This window comes from Saccostrea echinata, unplaced genomic scaffold (assembly GCF_033153115.1).
Source record: "Saccostrea echinata isolate AGI-Se365-2 ecotype Australia unplaced genomic scaffold, CSIRO_AGI_Sech_v1 ptg000046l, whole genome shotgun sequence".
Lineage (NCBI taxonomy): Eukaryota > Metazoa > Mollusca > Bivalvia > Ostreida > Ostreidae > Saccostrea > Saccostrea echinata.
In genome coordinates this window covers 12,347,328-12,373,337 of record NW_026889795.1, presented here as the reverse complement: position 1 = coordinate 12,373,337, position 26,010 = coordinate 12,347,328, and the positions used below count along the sequence as shown (strand labels likewise).

Here is a 26,010-nt window from a genome sequence, read left to right as displayed (position 1 = left end):
AAGAAAGTATCGTTCATTCCATTATTAATAATAAAAAATGAATTGATGATGTCCTTGATTATTAAAAGATATCTTCAATTATCGACTCTGAGATTAATGTTAATTAGAGTTTATGTTAGACCGGCGCTGTACATGCTGTATACATGTATATGTCAACATGGGAACAGCTCTGATAACATACATTTTTGCCGTATATCCAATCTTTTCCTTTGATCTTGTGTACTGTCTTGTACATACATACACCATTTATATCAGTAATTAAAATAAAATAAACGGTGCAATTAAAAAATTAAACATGATCACTAGCTGTAGCGATTTTCCTGTGTGTTTATAACCTTGTAGTGAATTGACGGTTGAATTAGCTGTACTGATTTGCACGTGTGTGTTCAATAAGTGTAAAAATGTAGTGAGATTCATGTCGAATTTCAATATACTTAAAGTAAAAGATATCAAAAATTCCTATGGATACAGAGAAATCCTAAGGTTAACCTCGGTATATTCTGGTCTTACTTTCTCTTTTTCAAGCCTCTAAATCGGTAAAGCGAGATGAAGGTAAAATTTCAAATGTAGTCAGTTGGCTGGATTTACAAACAAGGGTGTGTGTGTGTGTGTGTGTGAGGGTGTGTGTGTGTTCTACTATTCACCAGCAAAAAAATCTGATACAATATTAAGCGCAAAATATTTGTATCAGAAAAATCCTTTAGTTTTTGAGGAATTTTGGGATAAGAATTTCATGAGATTGATAAGGCGACATTGTTAACTAATAGTTTGACTGTACTGTCATGTCCATTTTTTTTAGCTATCGACAGGGGACTTACATCATCCTTGTTACATAAATTGATGTCGGCACCGTTGTTCAGTAACAGTTGTACCGAGCTATCATGTCCATTTTGACAAGCTATATAAAGAGGACTGTCTCCATCATTATCACATGAATTGATGTCGGCACCGTTGTTCAGTAACAGTTGTACCGTTTGATCATGTCCAAATTGGCAGGCTATATTAAGAGGACTGACTCCATCATTACTATATAAATTAATGTCGGCACCGTTGTTCAGTAATAGCTGAACATTGCTATCGTGTCCAACTTGGCAGGCTATACTTAGAGGACTGAATCCATCATTATTACATAAATTGATGTCGGCACCGTTGTTCAGTAACAGTTGTACGGTTCTGTCATTTCCATTTTGACAAGCTATACAAAGAGGACTGACTCCATCATTACTACATAAATTGATGTTGGCACCGTTGTTCAGTAACAATTGTACCGTGCTATCATGTCCATTTTCACAGGCTATATAAAGAGGACTGAATCTATCATTTTCACATAAATTGATATCGGCACCGTTGTTCAGTAACAGTTGTGCCGTGCTATCATGTCCATTATAACAAGCTATATAAAGAGGACTGACTCCATCATTTTCACGTAAATTGATATCGGCACCGTTGTTCAGTAACAGTTGTACCGTGCTATCATGTCCATTTTCACAGGCTATATAAAGAGGACTGACTCCATCATTTTCACATAAATTGATGTCGGCACCGTTGTTCAGTAACAGTTGTACCGTTTGATCATGTCCATTTTGACAAGCTATATTAAGAGGACTGACTCCATCATTACTATATAAATTAATGTCGGCACCGTTGTTCAGTAATAGCTGAACATTGCTATCGTGTCCAACTTGGCAGGCTATACTTAGAGGACTGAATCCATCATTATTACATAAATTGATGTCGGCACCGTTGTTCAGTAACAGTTGTACGGTTCTGTCATTTCCATTTTGACAAGCTATACAAAGAGGACTGACTCCATCATTACTACATAAATTGATGTTGGCACCGTTGTTCAGTAACAGTTGTACCGTGCTATCATGTCCATTTTCACAGGCTATAAAAAGAGGACTGAATCTATCATTTTCACATAAATTGATATCGGCACCGTTGTTCAGTAACAGTTGTACCGTGCTATCATGTCCATTATAACAAGCTATATAAAGAGGACTGACTCCATCATTTTCACATAAATTGATATCGGCACCGTTGTTCAGTAACAGTTGTACCGTGCTATCATGTCCATTTTCACAGGCTATATAAAGAGGACTGACTCCATCATTTTCACATAAATTGATGTCGGCACCGTTGTTCAGTAACAGTTGTACAGTTTTATCATGTCCATTTTGACAAGCTATATGAAGAGGACTGACTCCATTCTTGTTACGTAAATTAATGTCAGCACCGTTGTTCAGTAACAATTGTATCGTGCTATCATATCCATTTTCACAAGCTATATAAAGAGAACTGTCTCCATCATTATCACACGAATTGATGTCGGCACCGTTGTTCAGTAATAGTTGTACCGTACTATTATGTCCATTTTGACAAGCTATATAAAGAGGACTGACTCCATTATTACTACATAAATTGATATCGGCACCGTTGTTCAGTAACAGTTGCACCGTGCTATCATGTCCATTTTCACAGGCTATAAAAAGAGGACTGAATCTATCATTTTCACATAAATTGATATCGGCACCGTTGTTCAGTAACAGTTGTACCGTGCTATCATGTCCATTATAACAAGCTATATAAAGAGGACTGACTCCATCATTTTCACATAAATTGATATCGGCACCGTTGTTCAGTAACAGTTGTACCGTGCTATCATGTCCATTTTCACAGGCTATATAAAGAGGACTGACTCCATCATTTTCACATAAATTGATGTCGGCACCGTTGTTCAGTAACAGTTGTACAGTTTTATCATGTCCATTTTGACAAGCTATATGAAGAGGACTGACTCCATTCTTGTTACGTAAATTAATGTCAGCACCGTTGTTCAGTAACAATTGTATCGTGCTATCATATCCATTTTCACAAGCTATATAAAGAGAACTGTCTCCATCATTATCACACGAATTGATGTCGGCACCGTTGTTCAGTAATAGTTGTACCGTACTATTATGTCCATTTTGACAAGCTATATAAAGAGGACTGACTCCATTATTACTACATAAATTGATATCGGCACCGTTGTTCAGTAACAGTTGCACCGTGCTATCATGTCCATTTTCACAGGCTATATAAAGACGACTGACTCCATCATTTTCACATAAATTGATGTCGGCACCGTTGTTCAGTAACAGTTGTACAGTTTTATCATGTCCATTTTGACAAGCTATATGAAGAGGATTGACTCCATCAGTTTCACATAAATTGATGTCGGCACCGTTGGTCAGTAACAGTTGAACAGTTTTATCATGTCCAACTTGACAAGCTATATAAAGAGGACTGACTCCATCATTTTCACATAAATTGATGTCGGCACCGTTGTTCAGTAACAGTTGTACCGAGCTATCATGTCCATTTTGACAAGCTATATAAAGAGGACTGTCTCCATCATTATCACATGAATTGATGTCGGCACCGTTGTTCAGTAACAGTTGTACCGTTTGATCATGTCCAAATTGGCAGGCTATATTAAAAGGACTGACTCCATCATTACTATATAAATTAATGTCGGCACCGTTGTTCAGTAATAGCTGAACATTGCTATCGTGTCCGACTTGGCAGGCTATACTTAGAGGGCTGAATCCATCATTATTACATAAATTGATGTCGACACCGTTGTTCAGTAACAGTTGTACGGTTCTGTCATTTCCATTTTGACAAGCTATACAAAGAGGACTGACTCCATCATTACTACATAAATTGATGTTGGCACCGTTGTTCAGTAACAGTTGTACCGTGCTATCATGTCCATTTTCACAGGCTATATAAAGAGGACTGAATCTATCATTTTCACATAAATTGATATCGGCACCGTTGTTCAGTAACAGTTGTGCCGTGCTATCATGTCCATTATAACAAGCTATATAAAGAGGACTGACTCCATCATTTTCACGTAAATTGATATCGGCACCGTTGTTCAGTAACAGTTGTACCGTGCTATCATGTCCATTTTCACAGGCTATATAAAGAGGACTGACTCCATCATTTTCACATAAATTGATGTCGGCACCGTTGTTCAGTAACAGTTGTACCGTTTGATCATGTCCATTTTGACAAGCTATATTAAGAGGACTGACTCCATCATTACTATATAAATTAATGTCGGCACCGTTGTTCAGTAATAGCTGAACATTGCTATCGTGTCCAACTTGGCAGGCTATACTTAGAGGACTGAATCCATCATTATTACATAAATTGATGTCGGCACCGTTGTTCAGTAACAGTTGTACGGTTCTGTCATTTCCATTTTGACAAGCTATACAAAGAGGACTGACTCCATCATTACTACATAAATTGATGTTGGCACCGTTGTTCAGTAACAGTTGTACCGTGCTATCATGTCCATTTTCACAGGCTATATAAAGAGGACTAAATCTATCATTTTCACATAAATTGATATCGGCACCGTTGTTCAGTAACAGTTGTACCGTGCTATCATGTCCATTATAACAAGCTATATAAAGAGGACTGACTCCATCATTTTCACATAAATTGATATCGGCACCGTTGTTCAGTAACAGTTGTACCGTGCTATCATGTCCATTTTTACAGGCTATATAAAGAGGACTGACTCCATCATTTTCACATAAATTGATGTCGGCACCGTTGTTCAGTAACAGTTGTACAGTTTTATCATGTCCATTTTGACAAGCTATATGAAGAGGACTGACTCCATTCTTGTTACGTAAATTAATGTCAGCACCGTTGTTCAGTAACAATTGTATCGTGCTATCATATCCATTTTCACAAGCTATATAAAGAGAACTGTCTCCATCATTATCACACGAATTGATGTCGGCACCGTTGTTCAGTAATAGTTGTACCGTACTATTATGTCCATTTTGACAAGCTATATAAAGAGGACTGACTCCATTATTACTACATAAATTGATATCGGCACCGTTGTTCAGTAACAGTTGCACCGTGCTATCATGTCCATTTTCACAGGCTATATAAAGACGACTGACTCCATCATTTTCACATAAATTGATGTCGGCACCGTTGTTCAGTAACAGTTGTACAGTTTTATCATGTCCATTTTGACAAGCTATATGAAGAGGATTGACTCCATCAGTTTCACATAAATTGATGTCGGCACCGTTGGTCAGTAACAGTTGAACAGTTTTATCATGTCCATTTTGACAAGCTATATAAAGAGGACTGACTCCATCATTTTCACATAAATTGATGTCGGCACCGTTGTTCAGTAACAGTTGTACCGAGCTATCATGTCCATTATAACAAGCTATATAAAGAGGACTGACTCCATCATTTTCACATAAATTGATATCAGCACCGTTGTTCAGTAACAGTTGTACCGTGCTATCATGTCCATTTTCACAAGCTAAATAAAGAGGACTGACTCCATTCTTGTTACATAAGTTAATGTCAGCACCGTTGTTTAGTAACAGTTGTACCGTAATATCATGTCCATTTTGACAAGCCATATTAAGAGGACTGACGCTATCGTTGGTACATAAATTGATGTCAGAGCCATTGTTTAATAAGCAAATAATGGTTGCATTACGTCTTTCTCCCTTATCTGTATCTATTCCGGCTTCTTTCATATGTTCGTCGTCATTTGCAGCAGTTAATGATAATGGAGACCACCTGTCATCAGTTGTTAGCTTGTTTACGTCAGCACCGAATCTTACCAATTCCCCAATTATTGAAAAATTATAAAATACAGAAGCAATGTGAATTGGTAAAAATGAATTCCATGTTTCGATCATTGCTGATTTTTTATATTCCTCACTGAGAAAATTTAATAGGTTTAAATCGCCATTCGCACATATAGCAGAGAATATTGGATATTCTTTCAACTTAGTTTCAGGGATTGTGTTTAAGAAAAAAGAAGAAATATCATTATGACAAAATACGATAAGTCCGACCAAAGGACATATTTCACAGTACAAATCAAGGAAACCAAGCCTTGACAATCCAGTGCCTTCAAATGATTTTGAAAATTCCGATCTGTCTATTTCACATTTAATTCTGACAAGAAGCTTTCCGGGTGAATCAACTTTTTCCTTAAAAGATTTGATCACATTCTTTTTCCTTAAACATGGATTGAGCAGAACATCTACAAGGTGTTGTGTTTGCATGTCAATAATAAACCTGTCCACAAGATCTCCAATGTATTCTTCAGGCAGGTAAACAGTGAAGGGATCTCGATCTTTCTCTTCTGTATCGTCGTCTATTCTCATCCGACGTCGCAGAAAACTACTGTCTGCGTACTGTATTGTCTCTTTTGGGCAATCGACACCAAGTACCAATGTCGATATTTCCATGATGAAATCGTGAAGGAATTGGAAAGTATGTCCGACACATTTGACCAGTGACCCTTTAAGTTGATGGAGGGTACTGCGAATGACTGCTATATTTGTATTTTCTGATAGTTCACATATTCTTAAAATGTCTCTGTATTTCTGGAAAGAATTGTCCTTGCCTCTGATGGTTTCAACATTCAAGTTATTGTTAAAAACCACAATCAAAATTAAGCCGCAATATTTCTTTTTATCTAATTCTTTCAAACGTACGATGTCCTTTTTCATGATTTCAAAGGGGTGTTTAAATAAACATATTCCTTTCTTTTTGTAAGTTGATTCATTTGAAAACAATTTACAAAGCAAGGGAAAATAAGCTTCTGATCTAATAATTTCTTTGATATTTTCCTCAGACAAATGCATATGTTGACAGTATTTATTTAGGATCTTTCTTTTCTCTTCCGCTGACAGTTTCCATTTCTCGCTGTCAATTTCTACTATGTTTGAGTCCTTTTTGAGAATTCCTTCTAATCTTTTGTCATAAATGACACATCTCCTACATGACACTAATAATTTTACCTTCTTTAAGCAAGTCGCTAGCGTGTTCTCATACGTTTTCCATGAATTATATGAAACGTCATCTAATGACTCCTTACCAATAGGATCATTTAGAACAAACAATATTCGATTATTTTGCGATATTTCAAGAGAACATATTTCTTTTATTTCTTTTACCTCATCGACAGGTTTGATATTCCATCCATTTTCTTCAAACTTCAGTGCGATGTGTTGAATAGTTGCAGTTTTTCCGCATCCAGAATTTCCGACAACCGTTACCAGGTTTTGACTTTTAATTTTTTCTTCTACAAAATTACATGCGGTTGTTGGGACAAACTGTGAGTTATCTTCTCGCCAACTTTTCAAGATATCTTCAATTAGGGTTGTACCTACAAATATTGAAAAAAAAAGTATAATCAAAAGATATTTTGAAAATGTTATTACTTTCATGCATGACATTCCTCTTTTCATACTATAGTTGTAAACAATGTAATACGCTAGGAAAATATGTCTTTAACTATTCTCTTTATAGAAGAAATAATTTAAGCAAATAAACCTACACGTTAATGAGAAATTGCATTACTTTGTATCTTGTCTGATATATATCTTCTTTTGTTTCAAATCTTAATGAATGTGTATATAATATTTAAATTTGTTATTGATTAGGTGAAAATAATTTGTTTTTTCTTATTTTCTCTCAATCTATGTTTAGTTTGTTTCAGAAGCCTAAAGTTCGCAGGAGGGCCTAGAGTATGCATTGTACTACAGGAAACTACTAGTCTAAGAGGATATGTATAAATTGGAAGTAGATATAATACCAATCACTGCATTTATTGACAACAAGAGTGTTTGTGAGGCATCACTTTCTACAAAAATGGTGGATGACAAACACCTTAGAATTGACATAGATGTAATAAGTGAATTAAGAATAACAATAATGTACAGGTGAAATGGTGTCCAGGAAAAGTGCAGCTAGCCAATTGTATGACCAAGCGTGGAGCAAATGGTATGGAGCTTAAAATTCTCCAGACAGGGAAGATGCCAGAAGAATTTGTGTGAACTTTTTTGATAGACATTGCATGAAATATATGAAGATAACGAACAGTATTCAGGCTCAAAAGTCCACCAAACAATACAAAATAGGAGCAGAGCAAACACCAGAGGTGGGATCAGGTGCCATGGGGGAGTGAGCATCCCCTGCCGACCGGTCACACCCGCCGTGTGCTCCTTGTCATGATCGGGAAATAACGAAAAAATCCGTCGACAATTCAGTGTGTAAATAATGGTCTAACAATTCTCAAATACATCTCTATGCTAGAGGGGCAGAATAATTCCCTGGTGAACAGAGCATAGTCTAACCCAATGAGAATCATTATTGTCAATATAAATACATGTAAATATTAAGTATAATGATTTTCATTGACCATGTTGATATGTTAAATCTCTTTATTAACAACTCCATCAAATATCCTCGAAAAAGGAATTTATAGTAAATGTTAATATGTTCTAGAACATACATCAAGAGAGATAACTCTGAGTGTAGAACTCTTCTGTGATTAGAGAAAGTATTGGTTGTTTTGTTGATGTGTCTGAGTAAAGTATGTGTGTGAAAAGAGTGTGTTCACTGTTGTGATTGGTTGGTTATCCCTTGAAAATATTCATTAAGATATAAGATGCCAATTTTTCATTATAAGACAAATAAAAATTAAAAATAAGAAAAAAAACATACTTTGTTTTAGAGTTTCAATTGTATATTGTATGATGTTGGTACGGGATCAGAAGGGCGTTATAGGATTTTATCATGTGATCTGCTTTATTTCATATCCCAGTGAATCTCTAAAACTGATATTATTTCTTGAAATATTTTTTTTCAGAAATTGCGATATATTTATACAATATTTTCCAAAAAAAAAAAAATTCTCAATCTATGATACTGTAAAATCATTATTGTTTGTGGGGGACCAAAGTTCGTGGATTTCGTGGGTCACTCTAATCCAAGTATTACATCCCATATATTCATTGAATTGTCTCAATAAACCATTTACGTACGAAATTACGTCCAAACGAACAGAATTTTGCTTACCCATGAAGATTAACCCCATCGAATTAAAATGTTACCACAGAAGATATCTCTATACATACATCTGATCAAATGATCGACATACAACTGTACGTTGTTTTGTTTTGGATTTTGGAAGTCGTTGTCAAACCCTCTTCACTCAGCTGTTAAAAGTTCTGAAGTTTTCTAAAATTGTCCATTTTTGTCTCTATTTCTATTTTTAGGAACGGAATTTTTTTTTTCATAAAAGAGGCTGTTTCATATCGGATTTTAAATATCTTTTCTTCTCATCAATTTCGAATACAATTTTTAATCAAAAAATGTAATCTTGTCAAATATAAGTATACATCATCTGCTTCATGGGTGTCTGTGTTTCGAATTCTACGACTAACCTCCTTCACTCCGGTCTTCATTTTCTTTCTTCTGTAATAAAGCTTCCATTTCTGAATATTGACTCTGCAGTAAATTCATCCTAATTCCTACAGAAGGCAGCTTATTTATTAATAAAATACATTAAATGCTATTTGTTTTCTTTTGAATATTTTTAGATTTAAAATTTCAAAAAAGAAACTAATCAATGTTTTTCAAAACTTTTTGTTTTTTAAATCCGTCTCCATATTTTCCCCATTCTATATAAACGACATTATCTTTACATGGATTTAAAAAGAATAAGGAAAACTTACCTCCAGTTTGCTTTTCATTGGAATTACGAGAACGTTTTCGTTTCCAAACAAAACATAAACAGAGCACTATAACGACAAGTACAGCTATTACCAAGGGTATCGCTATCCAGTTTTTGCTACCAGAAGTATTTCTGAGACTGTTTGAGATGTTCCATGGAAGCGTGGCATTGATTGTAGGAGAAACAGTCGTGACATCCAGGTTACTACAAAAAAATTGTTTGTTTTTTTTTTTTTTTTGGTTTTACTTTTTTTGTTTTGTTTTTGTTTGTTTGTTTGTTTGTTTTTGTTTTTGTTTTTTTGTTTGTTTGTTTGTTTTTTTTTGTTTTTTGTTTTTTTTTTTTTTTTGGGAAGCAAGGTAACCTGTTTGTGTCATTCTGTTTTTAATGTATAGGAAGGAATTGTATAATCTACAATACATTCATATTTCATTGTAGACGTACCTGCTTAAAATAGGACAGGCGGGGTCAGCTAGATAACATCTGTTTTGTTTATTGATTTTTGTGCAAGCTGGAACTAGAGAAACAAAACTCAGCTTATATATAGAGAACATCAGTCATGAATATTTCATTTATTTAACAGATAAATGAAAATTTCTCCTTCACAAAGATTTCAAATCAAAGCTTAGAATTAACAAATTAATAGATACATTCCATAAAAATTATACTTATTTCATTAAATTTATGAATAAATGAAATACGAAACAGCACTTAGTATCATATACATCCGAAGAATTAACTGTAATCTACAAATGACCGTTGTACAATACAAAAACATATTTTGTAATTTTTTTATGGGGGTGTATTTCCATTTTAGGGGAAAAGATAGCAACAATGAGAACCCAATAGATTATGACAAGACAAAGTTCTGTAAACCGATATAAAGTTTTTCTCTTGGGGATGATCAATAGGGTTATTCGTGCAAAAGATTAAGTACCATCACTAGATACTACTGGTATATTTATGACTCTAACGAAATACGTTAATTATTTAAATGCTTTCTTTATCTCCACTAAATATAACATAACATCCTGATGAAAGAGATATGCTGTCTGCATGTAATTCCCCACCCTCTCTCCCATTGAAACACTTTTTTTGTTGACTTTACAATATGCATTCATTCAATAATATATATTGGGCTCACGGCGGGTGTGACCGGTTAACATGGGATTTTCTCAAAAATACTGTCTCTTTATATTTCACACAGTATGGCCCAATACCAGCGCACTTACTTAAATGTTTCTTTATCACTTGAAATATATTTTGTTGACATTTGTTCCAGTAGCATAATTTTATTGGTCAATATTATATTTCTTTTTATTGCGTAAATATGCTTTCACAAGATTAGCAACTGTGAAGCGCCTAACTATCAAAATGGCCTTACTAACTTTTAAAAGTTTTTGAACAGATTTTTACAGATAATCCATTTCCTCACAGATCGCCCTCGTCTTATGCAGAGTCTCTATCATTCAAATACCGTCTGCCCCATGTATACACACATGAAGGCTCGCTTTTGACATACAGTACCGACCAGACACAACCTAACAGAAAGCGAACCCAGAGCGCACCCCGGGTTCGCTGTCTGGGTTCGCTTGGGGTCCGCTAGTGCTGACCTCGAGCGAACCCAGAGCGGACCCAGAGCGAACGCTGAAAGCGAACCCCAAATTCAGTAGCGGTCCCAGAAAGCAAACGCGCGTTCGGTGTTGCGTAACAGAGCTGTAAATCAGGATTAGCGATTAACTCATCAGCGCATCGACCAGTCAACATGCCAAACATTGTACAAGCAAAGCGTGTGAATGTACAATGTAAAAATAATATTAATATGATTTTTAAACATGATTTTACCTTTATATATTTTAATTTACAGACAACATGCAATATTTAAACATCTATTTTCATTATTTTTTATTTTTAAAATCTATTAATACATTATATATTTTTATTATGCAGGTAGCATGTTACATGTATAGTACATATTTATTTTCTTTATATTTTTGAAATCCATTAATATATAAATATACATTGCGTAAATTTATCAGACAATAAGTACTTTAATTCATAATAGAAAAAAAGAAGATAATAATGGTTATAACAATTGTTACTTTAAAAAAAGAATAAAAAAAATGGTCTTCGATAAATTATAGAGTTTTATTATTTCAAGATACAGTATAAGAACATGTACGTGCTTTAATTTAATTATTTATTTTTATTTATTATTTCAATTTAAATGCACGTTTTCATTTATCCAGATCAACATCCAAATTATCGATCTAAATAATTGATCATGAAAAAAAATTAAATGTACATTGTACAGTATAAATGTGCATTATGTCAATACGTAAATTGGAGGAAAAAATCTCATTTTTTTAACTACTATCATATATTTTTTTTAATTAATCTTTTACCAAAATTTAATAAATAGCTTGATTTGAATACATGTATATAGGGAAAGATTATTTTGTCAATTCTAATTATCCTACATGTAGACCTTACATTGTATGTTTTTGAATTTTTATAACTACTTGCAAGTTAGTCAAAGAAAAAAAACGCAAAAATGCTTATTACTTTTCTTCGCGTCGATATATATTATTATACAGGTTTACATATTCACGAACCTCTTACATGTACTACATGTAATTTTCAAAATACTTTATACGGATAAAAAAAAAAAAAAAACACGACGGGTACGTTTTGTACTTGTGCATGAAAAGTACACGTAATTCCAACATTAGTAAATTGAACTCGCAAAGATACCTTAATACGAAAATGTTCGTATATTTTTTCATCACATAGGTACCTATATTTGAACTTTGTAATTGTCATAATTATTTAATTTTAACACTTTAATAATTATAGTTTCAAAGTGAAGCCACGGTCATCACGTGTCGGTAATCATCCACCTGTTTCGAAGATATTCCGGGTACTAAGAGCAATTGCGGTGGGTTTTTTTTAATTGACACTTGCTAGCTTGATGTATACTGTCTCCATGGTCATGGTATATCTGAGTATATACTCCCCCTACATTCGATGCCCATTAAGTTACATGTACCTCGTCTGGGCACGTTATCAATAAGAAATTTAATTATTCTTATTTATTTATTTTTTTTTTTTTTTTGAATTTGGAAACGTCATAGTTCTTTGGTACGTTGCATGAAGAGTACATGTTCATGTAATTTGCTGCCACCTGAATGCTGAAAATCAATAAAGATAGCTTTACGAGAGAGAGAGAGAGAGAGAGAGAGAGAACATTGTATATTTTTTGAAATTAAAATCGCTACAACCGGCCCATAGAAAACAATTCGAGTACGGAGAGGGGTGGGGGCTCATCGAAATAAAACAATAATAAAAAAAAGTGCTTAAAGCAAACCCGGAAAGCGAACGCCGGGTTCGCTCTGGCGGACACAGAGCTGAACCCGAGCGAACGCAGAACGAACCCGAAGCGCACCCAGAGCGGTCCCAAATTTTCTGAAAGCGGACCCACAGCGGACCCCGAGCGAACCCAGGAAGAAAACCCGGGGTGCGCTTTGGGTTCGCTCTGGTGTTAGGTTGTGTCCGGTCGGTACTGTATGTCCTACTTCCACCAACATTTTCAGAGTTGTTTTTTTTTTTGGAGTTTTCCAGAGTACAACACTAAATTGTATCGTTAACTGCTACTCCGTGACGTCCTACGACTTATTTTTTTTCTCTTTTTAATGAGGACTGCCCGTCTTCTAAAATTGATTTCTTTTCAACGAAGCAAAATATTAAGTCGTAAATCTGAATATGATACAATGTAACAGTTCTTAATTTGAACATCTAAGATTTTTCTGTTTTTGCGCCATTTTACAGAGGATATGACTATAGACATTAATTTGTGTATTGATTGTTAATTACGAAATTTTGACTTGCCCTGCGATCCGATTTTGGCATTTTTTTTTACTTCTAAATAAGTTTGAAATAAATCACGATAATAGAGAGGTTAAGCATTTGACCGTGTGCGCCTACATGTACGTGTAAACCTAGAAGTGTTTTTACAAGCACGCGTAACTAACATCGTGTTCTGTTTAACAAACTGTGCGTGTAGCGGTACTTGTAAAACATCATTTCAACAGGTTACTTTTCAATCCATTTGTATCAAATAATTCTATGACTTCGATTAAAAAAGATACAAAGATGTACGTAATAAACTCTCAACAAACACCGCCTGAAAAATATATATTCTATAACCTGAGTTTACGAAGCTCCACGTTCTTTCATACGTGTACATATGAATCTACACGTTATGTACAACTTGTTGAATTACGCTCTATGCAAAACTGATGACGTAGATCGCAGTAAATTAGGGGATTTCCCTACCTACACCTACACGTAGACGTACATGGTCATATGATTAACCTCTATATTTTTAAAAAAAATATACACGTCATATGATTTTTTTGTTGAAACATTTCTACCTAATTTGGGTAAAATATGACTTTATGTAAAAATATTATGACAGTAGTCTACGCACTTTTCGATCAACCCTCGTATGTGTGTAAATAATATAAAAGAAATGTTATAAATGAATAAAACAAAAATATATTATTAATAAATATCCTTAGATTTAAATGTCACGGAAACCTGAACACAAAACCTCAGTGCAAATGCATGCTATAGGAATTCAATGTCAAAATAATGTTTTACTCAATGCCATTGAAGATAATTTTATGGCTTTATGTATGAAATATGAAGATAACGAATTATGTATTTATGTTAAATAATTTTTTGTCTTTAGAAATGCTCGATCGTAAAACACTCACATTTCAGCATCAATTTGGATTGGTAGTGCTTCTTGGGACAGCCTTCAGTAAAATGTAGACATGATCGGTTGTTTAAAAATCCGGATTGTAGAACCATGCAATTACCTGTCAATCAAGAAATAAGAAATACATGCTCAAATAATCCACAGAAATTATATACGAGTGTATTTAAACGCATTAATTATTTTATTTATTGACATTGAACTCTTAACGAGCTAAAATCTGATTGTTATTTTAAAAAAATGCAGTAGAGGAAACACTGCAAAAAGAATAAAAAGAAAACTATAGAGTACATGAACTGTACGACTTATAGTTCTATAAGAAAATATACAGGCATTGTTGTTCAAGAATAAGTTCTTTTTTGTTTTTGTTTTGAAAATAAAATTACAAAACAGTCCATGTTACCCTTTTCAATCATAAAGCTGGTTTGGTAACACAATTCCACAAGCTGAGACAAGTCCGACAGTGGTAGACAATGATATATGTTTTCAAACTTGTCAATTTCAGAACAGTTCAGTCTTTGGGAAGCATCTTCAACCTCGGAAATGTTTCCCGGACAACTATCTACTGTAAAAACAGTTCCCCTGGATTGTATTATAGGCATCTATAAAAGTTAAAGTAAAATACATGTATCTGATCATTAAACAGAATATATTTTGCATTATATTTTATAGCATGTATCACATAGACCAGAAATGGCAAGTTTGGAAAAGCACTACACATTTTTATGCTGTTTTGATAATCTGAACATAAATCATTAATAATTCATATCTTTTTCTCTTTGTTCACTCTGTGCTTCTTGTCCAAAAATCCCTATTCAGTCTATTTAACACTTTCTTTGTGAAGTAATGTTGCCCATGCATATACTTACCATATCTACTTATTAATTTTCAAAAATAAATTAAAAAAAAAATAATTGATAAATAAAAAATAAATGACCTCCATGTTACCAAGCTGAGGAGACTAAAGCAATCATTTTTTGGTGCTCGATGGAATTACAATGTCAAATCAATACACTGTAAATAAGGAAAACAGAGATGAGAGTTCAGATAAAGTTACAATTAGTAAAAACTGGAGGCTTTTATTATTATTATTATTTTTATTATTACTATATATATATATATATATATATATATATATATATATATATATATATATATATATATATATATATATATATATATATATATATATATATATATATATATATATATATATATATATATATATATATATATATATATATATATATATATATATATATATATATATATATATATATATATATATATATATATATATATAAAGCTTTAAAACATATTTGAAACAAATTTAAATGTAGGGGAAGGAATTTTTTATCCGAATTTTTGTATTATTTAAAAAACAGGCAATATTTTAAATTTCATTAATTTTTTTTTTTTTTTTATTTTTCAGATCCTTAAATATTTTTTTTTTAGACTTAAATGAAGTTCCATTTAGTACCTTTGATAAAATACAATTTGAATGTTTCTGATTTGTTTTTTTTTTTAAATACTTATTTAAAGATCAGTTAAAAATTACGAACACCATATGTTTGATATAGTCTTGAATTTGATTTAGATCAATTGGCTAAAACGAAGGAGACAACTAAAAAAAAATTAAATTGAAGATACAAGGTATTTTCAATCTTGAAGATACAAGGTATCTTCAATCTTGTTGGATTCAACATTTTGTACTTTATTTTGGTTGATAGAATGACCTTGAGGTAAATCAAATGTTAATTCTAAATTTCCCCCAAGAATTTAGAACTTTGAGAGGTTACAAGCATTTTTATTCAATTCGATTACTTGGATGGTGTATGTGTAATAGTGTAGCTATCTTATCGAACCCCAAACACTCTTTGTTTATTTTAAGGTCATCCAACAGTATCACAAAAACTAAATCTGGTTAAAGTTAAAACATAGCAAATACATTTTTTTTTTTTACTGTTTTTCGTAAATATAATACAAAAATAATATATGTCACTTCTCCATTTTAATGTTGTCCTGTTTAAAAATATTTTAATGACTCTTCATAATAACATATTGTAGTAAAATCGTCGTCGATATTGATTTTTTTTATCGTGTAAAGCTACCCTGATCGTTAAAAAATTCCTACTGTAGACTTCCGATGATAGTTATCCCTCAGTTTATAAGAAATCCCTATTAAAATACTTACATATTTTAAGAATATAATCCATGAGAAAAATATCCAGGACATGGTTACTAAGATTTAGAAATTTTTGTACATTTGATAATCATTGTAAGAAGAAATATTTTGAACATACCCCTGTTAAATATTTGAGATCGGCAATGATGGGTTTTTAAATCTATAACGATGATTGGACTATCCTAAATTTACAATACCCATTGTACTAGATGAATAACATCTTTATCAAGTCCTTTAAAGCGTAATGATCGTCTTCATATTAATGAATGCAGTGTTCTAAGTCAAATAATGTAATTCCAGAGATAACGTCATCTTTTAAACAAATAGTTTGGTAAAATTGCGTTTAAAAATCTGCATATCATCTTTAACGATACGAGAAAAAGCCATAGGACAATTATGTGTAAATATTTCTTAATGATGAAGTATTTACAGTTTGTGAAATCTATAGCGCAGTTCAGTTGGATTTTTTTTTTACTTAAAAACAAACTTTTAAACTGTCTGTATCTATAATATGTCTCTGGAGAACACTGAATCAAGAAAAAATAATTTTGATGATATCCTGTAAAACAAGGGACGTAAATAACGTATTTTTTGGATAAAATATAACACTTTAATCAGGGTTGAGAATGTGGCCTTAACCTTCCAGAATAACAGTCATTAGACAGGCCTAAAATGTAATAAATGTCGAATAATTATAAAATAAGAGACTCAGATTGCAAAATTGATGAACACCTCTATCGAGTTCTCTGTATCTTAAGTTAAACCTTAAAGGCAACCTACCTTATCCACTGGTAATTTTTCAAGATAGTCTTAATTTGTATCATCAGATATTCTTATAAAAAAACATCAGCATACTATACCGGGGATTTAAAAAGATATCAAATGATGAAAATCCCTATTTTCAATGACAAATATATATGTAAGTGACTGATTCAACATTTCGTTTAAGCTTTTATTTTCTCAAATTTGTTTCAGAAGAGTTCAAAAGGATAAAAAAAAAAGTGGTACACAGGTCATTTATATGTGGAACTTCAGTTATTGAAAATAAGAAAATAAAGTTCAAAACTACGTTGATGTGTTCTTGAACAAAAACTTGCTAGTGAAATCCTTTGAAGGAAATATAAGAATGTGTATTATGTTTGTCAATTTGAATCGCTGTTTTCTACGAAGTAAATATAAAAAAAGTCCACCTATTCCACGAGATATAGATTTTTTTTCTTCACAAATATTTTTTGTACTAAAGTATGCAAGTGTGTTGTTGAACTTTAATTTAGCACAAAAACCATTCATTAGTAAAGAAAAAAAATCTGTATCTTGTGGAATAGGTGGAATTTTTTTTAAAAGTACAATAAACAGATAGAATAAGAATACAAATGCAGATTCTTATGTCATCAGTATAAACGAGCGGGACTTTCTTATCATGTGATGGAGATTATTTTTGTTCTCTTTAAGTGGACCTATTCATGATCAGATAAGATTCAACGCCATCCAGAAATTGGACGCCAGTTAAAAATATTTCAGGCAGGTCATACTTTAACATTTCAGTGACTTTGCGAGAAGGGAATAATAGTTTCAGTTACAGTTCTCAAGATGTAATATAAAAAGTGTGACAAAAATAGTCAGTATACCATGTGTAAATAGAATCAGGGCATCTGCACCGGTTGTACGAGATTTCTACTGGAAATGATTCTGAATCAAGGAACACATGGATTTTGTTTTTTACATAATGGAACCAAATTTTGATTTGACATAAATATGGATTTTGTAGAACACTGAGTTCTGAAAACTTCTAAAAACTAAAGAACAGTCATCTTAAGGTATTCAATGTATAATGACCATATTTTGTATCTACTAAATGAACAGTCCTATATTTGTAATTATGGTATCATTTTGATGGTGTGAAATAAATATACTCCAACAAAGAAAAAAATAAAGATTATTCTCTAATTAATTGCAACTTGAATTTTACATTGAAGTCTATGGGCAATGCATTTGTTATTAAGATATTGTAAAATGTCATGTGAAAGGAATGTAAGAGTTATGACATATTTATGGTTCCATTATGTAAAAAACAAAATCCATGTGTTCCTTGATTCAGAATCATTTCCAGTAGAAATCTCGTACAACCGGTGCAGATGCCCTGATTCTATTTACACATGGTATACTGACTATTTTTGTCACACTTTTTATATTACATCTTGAGAACTGTAACTGAAACTATTATTCCCTTCTCGCAAAGTCACTGAAATGTTAAAGTATGACCTGCCTGAAATATTTTTAACTGGCGTCCAATTTCTGGATGGCGTTGAATCTTATCTGATCATGAATAGGTCCACTTAAAGAGAACAAAAATAATCTTCATCACATGATAAGAAAGTCCCGCTCGTTTATACTGATGACATAAGAATCTGCATTTGTATTCTTATTCTATCTGTTTATTGTACTTTTAAAAAAAATTCCACCTATTCCACAAGATACAGATTTTTTTTTCTTTGCTAATGAATGGTTTTTGTGCTAAATTAAAGTTCAACAACACACTTGCATACTTTAGTACAAAAAATATTTGTGAAGAAAAAAAATCTATATCTCGTGGAATAGGTTTTGAACTTTATTTTCTTATTTTCAATAACTGAAGTTCCACATATAAAGGACCTGTGTACCACTTTTTTTTTTTATCCTTTTGAACTCTTCTGAAACAAATTTGAGAAAGTAAAAGCTTAAACGAAATGTTGAATCAGTCACTTACATGTATATTTGTCATTGAAAATAGGGATTTTCATCATTTGATATCTTTTTAAATCCCCGGTATAGTATGCTGATGTTTTTTTTAATAAGAATATCTGATGTTTTTTTTAATAAGAATATCTGATGATACAAATTAAGACTATCTTGAAAAATTACCAGTGGATAAGGTAGGTTGCCGTTAAGGTTAAACTTAAGATACAGAGAACTCGATAGAGGTGTTCATCAATTTTGCAATCTGAGTCTCTTATTTTATAATTATTCGATATTTATAACATTTAAGGCCTGTGTAATGACTGTTATTCTGGAAGGTTAAGACCAATTTAAGACGATTATACGTCGAATAATTAACCTAATGAATAGCATTTCTTGGAATTAACCCCTAATTATTTGTTTGCTAAACATGTTTTGCTTCATAGTTGTACCTAACGATGTTTGATGTGTTTTTAAAGCTGAAATGGATAGGATGGGTAAAGGGTTTTCAAAGTAATAGATGGAAATTTCCTTTAACAATCCTTTTTCAAGAGCAACGAAACTTTATTTAGTCAGACGTGTATAGAAATGTCTGCTGTACTTGTATATGAAATATTAAGATAACGAACAGTAATCATGCTGAAAAGTACATTGAAACAATACAATTCAAGAAAAGAGCAAACACCGACCTCTAAAACATCAGGGACCCGTTTTACAAAAGAACTTACGACTAAGACCAAAAGCTTTAGTTTATTGTAAAATTTAGCAAAATTAATGATTCTGTTAAAAATTGCCTGGGTAAAAATATCCTTCGACATTCCTTTAAAAGAGATTAAAACCATTTTCAATTTAGTGTAAATTAGAAAGATATGACCAGAATTAAATTTTGGTCTTAGTCGTAAGTTCTTTTGTAAAATGGGCCCCAGAGGAGGATCCAGGTGCCATGGAATAGTAAACATCTCCCGTCAAACGGTCACACCTGTTATGATCAGGTTCACGGAAAAATCCGTAGACAATTCATTGTGAAAATAATGGCCAGACCTAACATGTACAATTTGTCCAAAAAAAAAGTCAGTCAACTTTCGACTTAATGCTAGGGACAATTTGCTGACAAGGTCATTATATCGACGATAGATTTTGCAAAATGTTGCCTTTAAATAAGACTGTTGATATCCTTGTTTCATCAACCTTTCTGTCAGTGGTTTGCCACGGTTCAGAAATTGTTCGCACGTAAAGCATGCACTTGTGCGTCGAATCAACTGGGAGACAAGAACTCTATTCGCAGGTAATAAGGGTATACTAAGTGTTACATACATAAAAATAGTTGACAGTGGAAAAGTTGAAGTAATCACGTCAATCAAAAAGTTTTGGTGTCTTTTTCTTGTAAAACTGTACATCTAAGTTAGAAATAGACGTGTCAGACTCCGTGGTACCTTTTATCTCAGGGATATATTGAATCAAAGTAGGAATGAAAGAGAATATTGTTTATAGAAAAGATTACGTCGACATATCTTATAATGCTGAATTGAAGGCCACAGCTAGAGTATGGCACGCTGATTGCATCAAAATTATTTTCTGCACAACGATCACGATTTTATACACGAGCTTGATGAAAAATATTCACGAGTAAAATAGAAATGCACGTATCGGTAAAAATTGCACATACTTTGAAAGATTTGAACACAAACATAATGAAAAATACACGAATCCGAAGTTTTTTACACGATAAAAGAGTCAGTTAAAAATGCACAAACGAAAATCAAAAATTCGAGCAAACTAGAAATTACACAGACAATTTTATTGCACATACAGCTGCGCATATCATTATTATGCACATAGCATATTCATTGTGTTCTTGGTTTTCTGTACTCTTTTATCTCTGATGTTGGATGTAATCGCGAGAAAATGGCGTTGACGATGACAATCATGCATGTTTCTTTGCTTTTTTTTATTTCTTTGCTAAAACTCGATCCGATTTCTAGCTAATGCCATTCAAACGAATAAAATGTTTTCTTGTGAAATGTGTGAGAAAATTTATAAGCTGTTTGGAGATATTATATTTTTCTTATATTGACCGAGATCCTAGCCAAAATATGGAGGTATTATATGATGCCGGACATAAATTGTGACTAGAAAGGAATCACATGTGCTATAATGCGGGTTAAAATAGTACCTTTGCAAATAATGCACTCGACTCCGAACTAAAAGTAATATTCAAAGCTAAAACACTGCAAATTCTAAATTTCTATTGATAAACAGTTCAGCTGACTATGGTCTTGTTTTTTAAAAAAAAATGATAGTTTTTTGTTTTTTTTTTTAAATAAACCATCTCTGGCCTTTGAAAATTCTCTAACTTATACAATGTATATACAACTTTGATGGAAAGTACTTGTATAAAATAAAACTAACACATGCATAATAAAACGATTAATAAAGTGGATTCTTCAAGACAATAATCGTAGAATTATTGCAAATAATAATCATTAAATTGTAGAATTTATTTTGGTACTTTTCATTTGTACTAATTATGAAATCATTTGGGCAGATTTTTTCATTAGGCATAGGAAATTATTCAATTCGCTGGATATTTTTTTTTTCAAAAATCTTAAAAAGTGGGGATTACCTGACCTTAGATATACATGTACACAGTATGTATTTAAAGTCAAACATAAAAACTATTTTATTTCTAATTACACATGTATCTTTACTTATAAAATATGAGGATATCAATTTTGGTTGGATATCTTTAGCCCACACTGTTATGAATTCCTTCCATGATATCGCATATTTTCAGTTGTACTCAATAAAAATCAAGACATTCCTAAAGGGTATAAGCGTTATCCTCATTCGTAATGGCGATTCCTCGATAAATGTTTTCACATTTAATAAAAAGGAGCAGATAAAGGGAGAATATCTATACTTTATGTGCTTTAAACACATTCGGTTTTGTGGGTTTTTTTTTTACTTAATTAAGATTTGTCCAAATGAAATAACAAAACTTTACTAAAATGATTCTGGCACCGGGAAAACATATGATTAGTGGCGGATCTGGTTCGTGGATCGATTGGAGTCGCAACATCTGAATCTACAGTATGTATTTATTAAAGTTTCAAATCGTTGGATCATAATGACAAATAAGAAATAAAACAAAGTGAATTACTAAATACATCTACGCACAATGGTTCAAATAAGAAAATAGGAATGGATATGATATAAATAAAAAGAACATAGAACGTGTTTCATCACTCCTGAAAAGTGCAAATAAATCATTACTTTATGGAGCTCGCTGTTTGGTAAATTTTTTTCCAAGATAACAGATTCTCTTTACATTTCGAATTAGTGTTTATAAAATTTTAATTATTTTCCAGACACTAAGTTTCTTGTAAAAACATATTTTTACCCAAATCTATGGCAATCGTAAAAAGAACATGACTGTATAATTATAATTAAATGAAAATAATCTTCAATAACATTCAAGGAACATATTTGATACAAGATCCACTTTAAAAAGAATATTCATGTGCATATCCAACACTTTTGATAATTCAGATTATGAGGAAAAAAGCATAATTTTTGCAATTTGTATTTTGTACGTATACATGTACAAGTAATTAAAAGGTTTGTTTTATAGCAATATTGTACATGTGTATAGCAATGGCATCAACCAGGTCTTGTTTTACTTCGAGCATGACTACGAATAAATATAAGAAAACATATGCTGAATATAAACCTCAAGAAATCTTTGTCTTACATGTATTACCGTGTGCAAATTTATTGTCAGAATCTGCGTTGAAAATAAATATATATGTGTAGCCAAGTCACAGATTATCAAATTCATGTTGTATGTCTTCTTGAATTTGGTCTTACAATATCGTTACAGTTCAGTTGAATTACAATGCTGATTTCGATAGACAATCTCATGTACCCTTAAATTCTTAGAAAATATTTCAGGCACTTGGCATCAGGAGGGACCTTCCCCCCCTCCCTCCTCCGTTTCTTTTTCCAAACATAACCTACTTCTATTGTAAATGTCCACTGAAAAGCTGGTTGCCCTCCCCCCTTTTTGTTGTAGTATTTAAATCAAAGTAATTAATTTGGTAATGTGTTTCAAAAAGAAGGTGGAAGGTGCCACCCCCCTCCCCCCAAAACACACACACACCTCCCCACACAAAATAGGATTTTCAAGTTTGGACACTTTTACTTTTTTTTCCTTGGCAAGTTTTTTTTTTCAGGTAAGTTGTCAAAAAGAAAAAAATTCTGCCCCCCCCCCCTACTTTCAAATGCGATACTAGTGCCTGCATTTTATAATTTTAAATTTTCTTAATTCCTTTATATGCATTTTACCTATTCAAAATAGACTACATTTTAAAAAACAACATAAATTAAGCTTTAAATCACATAGGTAAAACGACTGTAAAATTTTTGTACATTTTCATGGAGCTTTATGAAATCACCACACTTGCTTAAAAGTTAAGACTACGTGTACTACTTTGTTACATACATGTACAAATATCAAAAGTGAGTTATGTTTAACAATATTAAAATTAAAATTGCACAATTGTATGGTCGATTTTCTTTTCTGTTCACTTCCAAAATATTTTCGGTCAAATTCCACAACCCAGATGATCGCAACATTGCTTCAAATTCTTTGTATGAATTGCTAGTAATCTTGAATCAAAAGGTATTATTGGTGTGTCCAATAGCTATAAATCGATTAGCGTACAGGTGTCTTTCGTTCAAGAACCAGCTGGGAGGGATCTCTGTATGAAAAGGTCACGAATGCACATCCTTGATTATTATCAAAAGTATACACAGTGGGTGATGGAGGAGAAGAGTTTGATGTTAACTCCTGTATCATATCACATGTTGTTTTTATTTATTTTTATTAAGGCCTGTTTTATGTATTTGTTTTAAACTTTCAAAAGAAATTGCTGTATAAAGGAATGACATACTTAAAAAATCTAACAATTAAACACACATTTGGTAATATGCATCCCCCTTTTTACGTTATCTATACCAGTGATTTTTAATCATAGGTGTTCAAATACTACTAAGATTGTGTGGCCCTGTCAATTTATCTACATGTATAATATACATTGTACATATTCTTTAGAGTCTAGCGAAATTTTAAAAGACTGAATCTTTTTTTAAAAGTTACTCATCCTTTTGTATTCATAATATGTTTCAAGCATCCAAGCCACATTGAGTTGTTCTCTAATGAATATTAATGAAATGTGTGCAATGAGCATGCGCTGCATATTATGTTGATGTTGTATTCTCACTCGTGCAGTTTTCGTTTTTACGTTTGTGTAATTTTGTCACTATATTGTGTAAATATTTTGGTAATTGTGCAGTTTTTCTATAGTGTGTGTGTAAATTTCAATAATTTCGTGTGTATTTTCCTCACTTTGTGTAAGTTTTTACTTACTCGTGTAATTTTTGTTTAAGCTCGTGCAGAAAATAATTTTGATGCAATCGGCGTGCCATACAAGAGACTCTTCTTTTAATGTAGAAGCTTTTGAATGAATTTTGCTTTATTTGAATACAAAAAAAAGTCTGCCAATAACAGGGCGTATGTGGTTCTTACAGACATTCAGACAGACTTGATCTCCAATAACTACAGATATTGTTAGTAATAAATTCAAGCATCTTTTTTATACCAATTTCGGAGTATTTGTGCTTAAAATCAGAATGTTTTAACAAAACAATTTTGCAAATGACCAATGGCAAGATAGTAAACTGACGAGTTTCATTTTTATTGAAAACGCAGCTGTCAATAATGTCAAAAAGCCTGGATTCATTATTCTTCAAAATTGGACATTTTGCTAGGCAATGGTTATGTGGCAATGATTTCGGTCTTAACATTGGATTAAGAGCACCAAGACTTTTCAACCGTTTTAGCTAGTGTGACAAGACCTTTTTTTTCAAAAACAAAGGATCGTACTCTTTAAAATTGTTAAAATCAGGGTCATAGCGGTAACGATAGTACAAAATAAGGGGTCAAAATATTATTGAGAATTTTTTGGAAACCAATCTCAAAACTTTAATCAAAAAAAAAAAAAAAAAAAAAAAAAAAAAGAACAGCGTATGTACTCAAAGTCAAAATCATAGTAAAACACAAACATCTACATGTACTGGTATAACGAGGCAGGAGAACTATAGTCTTAACAGAAGTTAAGTATTTATTGCCTCAGTTGATGCAAGGAAATATCATGGGTCTTGAAATCTTGAAAAAAAAAATAAAATCCTCAGAGCTATACTTCTTTTTCTCAGAGGTTATACATGTAGATCTTGCAACATTCATGAAACCCCATATTTTATTTCTTAAGTATTCAACAGGAAGTCTGTAGCTAAAGAAATGTCCGAGTCTCTTTAAAAATAACTTTCAAACGAGTGATGCACTTTAGCAGCATTTACAGCTCTCTCTCTCTCTCTCTCTCTCTCTCTCTCTCTCTCTCTCTGTAAGCAAAAATAATGGACTTCATATTTATTGCATGGATGGATAATTCTATTTTCCGTCCATGCAATAAATATAACATCTATAAAATTATAATTATTGAAGACTAGTTGATGTATATGTGTGTGTTATTATCAAACCTATCTTTACTTTTGATATTGACGGTCGAGTAAGCAAGTGCGTCTTTCCCTTACCAACTTTTCCATCACTGCACATAATATGAAGTCAGCAGCTAAGACATTCCGTAGATTTGCGCACGATGCTCGGATTTCAAAAACAGTTACACAGCCCTATTGTCATGA

At 32.4% G+C, this 26,010-nt stretch overlaps 1 protein-coding gene across 1 annotated transcript; it reads right to left on the bottom strand.

Moving 5' to 3' along the window:
* Positions 1 to 731: 731 nt before the first annotated feature.
* On the bottom strand, positions 732 to 14,953 carry LOC133202174 (uncharacterized). Its single transcript, XM_061337943.1, has 5 exons — positions 14,755 to 14,953; positions 14,350 to 14,454; positions 9,576 to 9,641; positions 9,285 to 9,371; positions 732 to 7,222 (listed from the first exon to the last, which is right to left on the bottom strand). The coding sequence occupies exons 1-5, from the start codon at positions 14,951 to 14,953 to the stop codon at positions 732 to 734; spliced, it is 6,948 nt and encodes a 2,315-aa protein (XP_061193927.1).
* Between the last annotated feature and the right edge of the window lie 11,057 nt (positions 14,954 to 26,010).